This window comes from Triticum urartu, chromosome 1A (assembly GCF_056163025.1).
Source record: "Triticum urartu cultivar PI428250 chromosome 1A, HENAU_Tu73, whole genome shotgun sequence".
In the NCBI taxonomy this organism is placed as follows: Eukaryota; Viridiplantae; Streptophyta; class Magnoliopsida; order Poales; family Poaceae; genus Triticum; species Triticum urartu.
In genome coordinates, this window is record NC_141873.1 from 359,433,621 (window position 1) to 359,441,864 (window position 8,244).

An 8,244-nucleotide genomic window follows, 5' to 3' on the forward strand; every position below is an offset into this window, starting at 1 on the left:
GAGCCGCGTAGGGGGTCCGGATCGGAACTCGGGGGCTGCGACCCATTCAGGGTCGCGCGGCTCGGTGATGTAAAACCACCCCGACTGCCACCCCTTTAGGGATTCCACGAAGGAGCCCTCGAACCATAGGACGTTGGGCATCTTGCCCACCATGGCGCCTCCGCACTCCGCTTGGGTGCCGCGCACCACCTTCGGCTTGACATTGAAAGTCTTGAGCCATAGGCCGAAATGGGGGCGGATACGGAAGAAAGCCTCGCACACGACGATAAACGCCGAGATGTTGAGGACAAAATTCGGGGCCAGATCGTGGAAATCCAGGCCACAATAGAACATGAGCCCCCGGACAAATGGGTGGAGAGGGAAGCCCAGTCCGCGAAGGAAATGGGGGAGGAACACCACCCTCTCATGGGGCCTAGGGGTGGGGATGAGCTGCCCCTCTTCGGGAAGCCGGTGCACAATGTCGTTAGACAAGTATCCGGCCTTCCTTAGTCTTTTGATGTGTCCCTCCGTGGCGGAGGAGACCATCCACTTGCCTCCCTCTCCGGACATGGCTGGAGAAGGTTGAGGTGGGGTGTGCGGACTTGGGCGCTGGAGCTCGAGTGCGCGGAAATGGATATGCAAAGAAGGAATAAGGCATGGATGAAAAGGTGGATCCTTATCCCCTTATATGGGCGGACGCGACTATGCGCCCCCACCAGCCTGGTAAAACTCGCTTATCTCCCAAGCGCCGTAGTCAATGGCGCGGTTGAGTTACCCACACTCATATTGATAAGAATCCCGGAATAAGGGGACACGATCTCTGCTTTAACAAGACGTGCCAAGGAAACCGCCTCGCTAAACGCGCTGAGGTGGGACAGTAAAACGATTCGAATAAAGACTTGGCCGTGGTGTGATGTCACGCTACGGAATACGTCAGCAGATTAAATTTGTGTAAATATTATTCTCTCTATGGCAATATGTGGAAACTTATTTTGCAGAGCTGGACACTACCTTTGTGTACAAAATTTTCTATGAAGTACTTGGAGGAGGAACCCGCCTTGCAATGCCGAAAACAATCTGCGCGCCGGACTCGTCGTCATTGAAGCCTGGTTCAGGGGCTACTGAGGGAGTCCTGGATTAGGGGGTGTCCGGATGGCCGGACTATACCTTCGGCCGGACTCCTGGACTATGAAGATACAAGATTGAAGACTTCGTCCCGTGTCCGAAAGGGACTTTCCTTGGCGTGGAAGGCAAGCTTGGCGATACGGATATGTAGATCTCCTACCATTGTAACCGACTCTGTGTAACCCTAGCCCTCTCCGGTGTCTATATAAACCGGAGAGTTTTAGTCCGTAGGACGAACAACAATCATACCATAGGCTAGCTTCTAGGGTTTAGCCTCTTTGATCTCGTGGTAGATCTACTCTTGTACTACCCATATCATCAATATTAATCAAGCAGGACGTAGGGTTTTACCTCCATCAAGAGGGCCCGAACCTGGGTAAAACATCGTGTCCCCTGCCTCCTGTTACCATCCGACCTAGACGCATAGTTCGGGACCCCCTACCCGAGATCCGCCGGTTTTGACACCGACAGTGATGCTGGGGTTGAAGCCGCCAAGCGCGTCGTCGTCAGTGTCCTAAGGTGAGGGCGCGTACCCCCACCCTGACGACGAGAAGTTGGCGGGTGATGCGACGCTCTGCTGGCTACCCCACGCGCCTTGTGGGTACTGGTCGGCCTGTTGAGCCGGAAGGAGTTGTCGCTCGTTCGCCATGCGCATGCGAGACGTCTCCTCCTGCTCCGCCGTCGCGTCCCTGGCCTTCTTCATGTTCAGCCTGTTCCGCCGATCGGTGGTGACCGCCGCCCGGCGATCAACGTCGGCCTTCCACTAGGCGTTCGTCAAGCCGGGGGGCCTTGCCATCTGTGCCCTCGGCTTCCTTTGTTTTGGCTGGGTGGAATCGGTGGCTAGGCGAGGGGGTGCATACTTCTTCGGCGGCATGGCGGGCGGATCTGGAGAGAATGGCGGTAGCTGCGGGGGAGAAGGGGGTCGGTAGGGGAAAAATGGAGGGAAAGGGGAAAACGGCGGGAAAATCAATTGGTGTCGCCAATAGTGTGGGCACACGCGCCTTTTCGCTTCAGCCGGTACCCGTGATGTGCTGGGTTTCGCTTGGGTTCGCCGGTTATAATTTCAGCACAAAACGGCGAAAAACAAGGATCTGACGGCGCGGTTGGGCAATTTTTTCTGCTCCGGCGGTAAAAAGGACGCCCTATGGGGCTGTTGGAGATGGTTTTACTCTTTTTTGCTTACGCTGTAGTACTTTCTAGTGCTTCGCTGTGTAAATTTAAAAAAGTCTCATACTCCATAGGCCTCAATTGCAACGCATGCATTTCACATGAAGATGGGTTAGATTCCACACTGATTAGTTCAATTGCTGCGGCTCTCAGGACAATTTCCAAATTTCTCACACACCATCCCGTCAACATCCGAAAAGAATGATTGATCGATTGAATAATTCATCAGGAGCAGGTAAGCGTACGAAAGAATACAGTTAGCAGCAGCTAGCGCTGCCCTTGTTTTCAACGATAAAAACAAGAAAGAGATATACAGCTGCTAAGCAAAAGAAAACACTTGCAGAATGGGGGCCCAATTCCGTCACGGGCAATGCAGGAGGCATCAAAGAGGAGCCAGCAAGCGGTGACTCAGATGAAGCCTCTAAACAACGTGACGAACAATCGTCTTGTCTTCTAATAACCGTGTGCCTACCCTAGGCCGGCCTCAAATTGGAGGCACAAAGAATGGATTAACCAAGCAATCAATCAGCCCTACCCTCCTCTCCTTTCTAAACCCAGTCAGTCAGCATCTGTGCTAACCAAAATGCAAGCGCCCTCGTGTAGTTAACAATGCATCTAAACAAAGAATTGAGTCCTATCTGTCGAGGTTGTTAGCACCTGAGCGTCGGCTACCCTAAACCGTATGCCAAAACCCAGGCGGCTTGTCATCCACCGCAAATCTCTGGCCTGAACTGCCCTGCTGTTGCTGCTCGACCAGCCTGTTCGCGCTACGAGGCAACCGGATCTTCACCCGCTTCGGCCGGACCTCTGAGGCGGCTGCGTCTTTAGTTGCCTCCGCAAACTGCTGCCGGGAACAGCTGCTGGTAGATGGATACACATTCGACTGCTGCGCCGCATAACTGGTATCGCCTTGTTGAGCTTCCAGCTGCCGCCGCTTCATCCTCCAGGCAATGGGAACCATATCCTCTCTATCTTCCTCAGAAGAGGCAGAATTTGACTTATTGTGCCTCATACTAACTGAGGGAACTGAAGTACGCTCAGAGTCTTCTTCAGGTCGCTTATTGTCATGTTGTGTTTCTGGGGATGCCTTCTTCAGCCGCTTCAGAACCTGAGTAAACAGTATTTATATATAATATCAGAAACAAAACATGCAGCGTAACAAACCTACACAAACTCCATGGATTCTCAGTTGTTTCTCAATTACCAACCACGCGTTCAGTAACCTATAATATGATACACGCCTAAGCCTAAAAATTTATCAGCACATGAGGTGGGCAAGGAAGCAGCAGTTCACCAGGATGGTAGTGACAAAAATAATCAAAATTGTGGCTACAGGGTCAGATGCGTGAATAAAAATAGATTGGCTTCCTCTTTGACAATCTGTTCTCAAATTTCGAGGATCAAACTGGAGCATACCTTCTGTTCAGACATGTTTGTTGTCTTCGTGTCAGGAGCAGATCTTCCTAATATGCTGGATCTGCGCTTGACTCGGAAGATTTCAGTATCAGAATCAGAATTGCCACTGTATTCCATGGGTGAAGCATTGCAGGAACTAATTTCATTGCAAGCATCAGCCATGCAGGATGAATTGCCATCCAGCGGACCATTCCCTTCCACTGATGATGTTTTTATGAACTGCTTAGTAATTGGCCAAATTTGGTCAGTTCGAGCTGCATGGAACTGAAAAACAACAATATTATTACCTCAAACTGAAAGACAACAGTTGGAAACAAGATTTGATACGAGTGCGGTAAACTGACCTTTGGTTCTGCAGGCAAAGACCCGTCACGATGTGCAAAAGACGTCAACGATGAAGTCGCAGGAGAACACTTTCCACCGTCAGCAGCATTTGCTTCTAGCAAGTTTGCTTCACTGTTGCTGATGTCCTGGTTAGCCCCAACTGATCGACCATGATCATCACCAATATCAGAAATCGCAGCTTGCTTATAAGAGACATTAGCACTTGTTTCCTTATCCAGGCGAATATCCTGCTCGAATTTTCTATATAGAGCCTCTAACTCCAGTATGTCCTCTCTGACGTAGACAATCCGGTCAGATTTACAAGAGCAGCTCCGCAGTTCTTGTTCTGTACTCCAATCAATAAATATAGTCAGGTAAAATACAAACTTGAGGGGAAGGCTAGAGAAACAGCAATGTCAGGATTTCCTACCATGATGAAGGCAGATAGGATCAAAGGTGCATCCGCATGACACATGTGTAACGTAGCAATCACGCCGGCACATGCTACAGGATAGGTTCGAATACATTTTTGGCTTGTAGTATATCTGAGAACCCATTTTAGCGAGTAAGCTGCGTGTGCGCCGCTGCAGTCGCATCAACCTCACAAAGGAAGACTTCACACAATATTGAGTGTATGGATGTTCAGAATTAATTGTTTCTGGATCACTCAGTTTGTGGGACAGAAGCATTGCAGAACGGCAAAGTAGCTCCTCGTGTGCAAGAAAGGGTGTTCTATTCAGAAGTGCGTAGCGTTTGCTAGCCAGAGAGCCCAGAGGAAACCAGTCGCCAATAGCAAAATTGACAGCCTCTCCACAATTGAAGCCTGGGTAATTCAAACATTGCTTAGAATATATAGTATGCATATATGCGGAAATTACCAAGCAGAAGATAGAAGAAACTATACATACCGTGGCTGAAACCTGAATGGTACGAACGAGGGAATGTTATAACAAACTCTCCAGGCTTCTGCACAGCTTTATAAACAGGAACATTGTGGTCTAACAAGATATTTGGGGGGAACATTGTTGTCTTCCCTAACAGAACATCAAAAGCTGCATCCTCTCCATCACCAGTCAAAATATCCTTGTTGTACACATACTGGCTTGCCACCCTTTCAAATCCAGGAGCAGCATCGCCTGGTATCCCATACCATGTCTTAAATGCCCCACAATGATGATAATTGATGCTGGTTATGTGATAAAAATGTTAGAAAATTGTCCATAAAAAAGGAACGAGGAATAACCATGATCAATAATAAGAATGAGGATGAGTACCTGTACAAATAGTGATCTTCGACATGCCATGCAAACATGCTAAAGAGCATACCGATATAAAGCATTGGATCTGTTACTCCCTGTTTTGGATCAGAGTAATTACAATCACGACGAATCCATATTAAGAATATACTAAAACATAAATAAGCAAGGAATAGATTACATACCGGAATTGGCGTCTGCAGAAGTCTCAGCACAGAACTGGGGAGCCGTGAAAAATTCTACAAGCATAGAGAAGAAAATCATGAATAAGACTGTAAAGTAGCCAACATCACACACAGGGAGAAAGGGAGAGAGGGGAGCATATTTTACCTTGAGGTTCCAGTTGCTTTTCCCAAGCTGATCGTGAGAAGAAGAAGAGAAGGCACTCCCATCAACATCACAAGCATATTCAACAAAATCCATCTTTCCAGAAGAGATTTCACGCCAGAACTCCTCCTCCACGTACCTAGCAGGGAGACAACTAGCACTGGAATACTTCTTAGAGAACACTTTGTTGGCCATTCTCTCGTAGTCTCTGAAAGTGTACTTTCTGCAGAGTCGTGAAAAATGTGATGAGACTTTGAAGGCAAACTAAATAGGGTACTGAAATAAACAGAGAGTAGCGCACCGTCCACTCATAAAGAAAGTGACTGTATCGTCTTCAGCCCATTCAGCAAGACGAAGCGGCTGAACCCTGGTCATGAACTTAAAACCAGGTTGTTCCTTCATCAGCACGACACCAGCGGGCACAGAAGCGCTTACAGGTGCCACGATTTTGCAAATGCCTGGAGAGAAAGATGCCATTGTCATTATTTATTCATCCATTCGGTAATACATTGGCAAGAGAAATGGGTCTGAGGTAAAAGGAAGGTGTACCGTATTTTGAAGCCACCGGGGAAATTTTCTGTATATACGCAATGGGATCCTCGAATTCCTCCTTGGTGGGACAATACACAGGGCACTCTGGTATGTTGTCTATCCACTCTAGGTTAGACATATCGAACTTGTCCACCTTGCGCTTTGCAAATGGATTATTGTTCTGGGCACTGCTAGTGCTAGGTAAACCCGCAGTAACATTGTTGGCATGCAATCTCACCCCACAGTGTGCAGGAGTCCGCAGTGAGTCCCCGCCGCTCCTTGCAGCCATGGCAGGATTGTCACCGGCGTCTTTCTGAGCACTCAAACGCATCCTCTCAAGTCTCCTCTTCTTCAGTGTCTCGAGCCCATTCCTGACCTCTGCGGGGAGACAGCTCCTTCCCTCCACCTAAGACATAGCTAGATACATCAGAGAGTGAAGAAGCACATGCAGCATTGCAATTTATAATGTGCAAGCCGGCATTGACCAACAAAGACAGCAGGGTCAATTAGCACCAATAGTTTGGATGCCACGAATTGGTCATAGGTGGAACCGAAAGAGCGGCAACTCCCAGCCAAGTCAAGAAAGCAATAGTCATGGAATCAAACACGGCACATTGATGTCCTCCACGCGGGTGCTTCCCTGCCACGACCATCCGTCGCAATCAGTCTGCCACTGAATTTATCCAGAGCCGTTCTATATTCGAGGTACTATAAAAAGTCCTACTGTATCTCGTGGCAGCAATTTATATAGAAACGCTCGCTGCTTTAAGAATAACGGTCTCTTTAGTAAGAAGGAATCCATAAATTTCGAATCCACGGCCATTAAATCGCAAGCACAACGGTTGATTGACTGATTGAGCGAGGTTCTGCATACTGTAGAAAAATCGGCGGCGAGAAAGGAAGAGGAAAAGGGGTACTAATTTGCAGACTTGGTCAAAGGTAGAATTACGCACATGCGGTACGACCATTGGAGTAGAAACTTGTGGAAAAGGGGAGGAAGATGCCATTGCCTGCTTGGCGCTCGCCGAACAATGGAATGCAACCCCACACGGCAAGGAATAGGACAGCCTAAACTTAACTTGGGAGTACTAGTAGCAGTGATTTAGCACGAGCATCTTAATTAGCCCAAAGGAGAGGGGAAAAGCGAAGAAAAATAAATACTGGTAGAAGCCCAGCTGGTGTGTTTGACTTCTCACGCAGCGAATCTATCTACTACTAATCCTAACGGGCGAGGACGAGCGCGAGGCCAAATTAATACAGCTCATGCGGTGATGATGATACTACCTATGAACAAATCCAAAAACAAAGAGATGGCATAAATAAATGGTTCCTCCTGGTTTTCCAACATTGACGGCCTCGGAATTCACGGGGACGCAGAAACAGAGGGCGTACGAGCAATTCGCCGGACGCGGATTCGTGCGTAATTCGGAACAATTCTCCCAATTGGCGCGGCTCGTGGCGGAATCCATGAATTGCTCGGCGAGGGGGAACGAAATTTACAGGGAAAACGACGCGGTAATTCGATACTAGGCCTAGGAGAGAGGAATCGAACAGTGACCGGCCACGAACACGCATTAATTGAGGCAGCGGCGGAAGAGGAAGGAGAAGGAGAAAAGGCGCGAAGGAAGAGGGAGCGAGCGACGGAAGCGGAAATTGAAGGGGGAGGCAGATCTCGCGACTCACCATGACTCCGGCGGGGCGCGGCGCGGTTGCGGAGGCCCGTCTAGAGAATTCCCCGGCGGCACGGGTCCCGCATTCCCCTCCGGGCGAGCGGGCGGCGGCGGGGATCCCTCCCAGCCCAACCGAAGCCGGCACGCGCGGCGCGGTCCTCCTTCCTCCTCCTTCCGTCGGTTATTTTCCCGCGCGAGCTACGCGGGAGCGGGAGGTGGAGGCGGGGGCACTGGCGCAATTGAGGGCCAGCAATGGGGGCCCCACCGCGGGGGTTGCCGGCGGGGGAGCGGGTCGCCGGAAGAGGAAGGGAACGGGACGGGACGGGACGGGACGGGTCTCTGGCTGTGGGGGAGGGGAGGGGAGGGGCGGGGAGGGTGATATGGGGAAACCGCGGAGAAGGGAGACGAGAGAGCCCCACTTGTACCCGTCGCCCACGCTTTTCTCTATC

At 49.9% G+C, this 8,244-nt stretch overlaps 1 protein-coding gene across 1 annotated transcript; it reads right to left on the reverse strand.

Annotated features, from left to right (window-relative positions):
• Positions 1-2,456: 2,456 nt before the first annotated feature.
• On the reverse strand, positions 2,457-7,976 carry LOC125512068 (lysine-specific demethylase JMJ706; the record flags this gene model as incomplete). The annotated part of the gene is made up of 11 exons (XM_048677163.2): positions 2,457-3,379; positions 3,688-3,951; positions 4,032-4,357; positions 4,442-4,834; positions 4,920-5,197; positions 5,286-5,365; positions 5,453-5,506; positions 5,598-5,817; positions 5,896-6,052; positions 6,144-6,531; positions 7,809-7,976. Coding segments are annotated over 11 exons (2,763 nt in total), but the record flags the coding sequence as incomplete, so codon positions are not given.
• Positions 7,977-8,244: the final 268 nt, after the last annotated feature.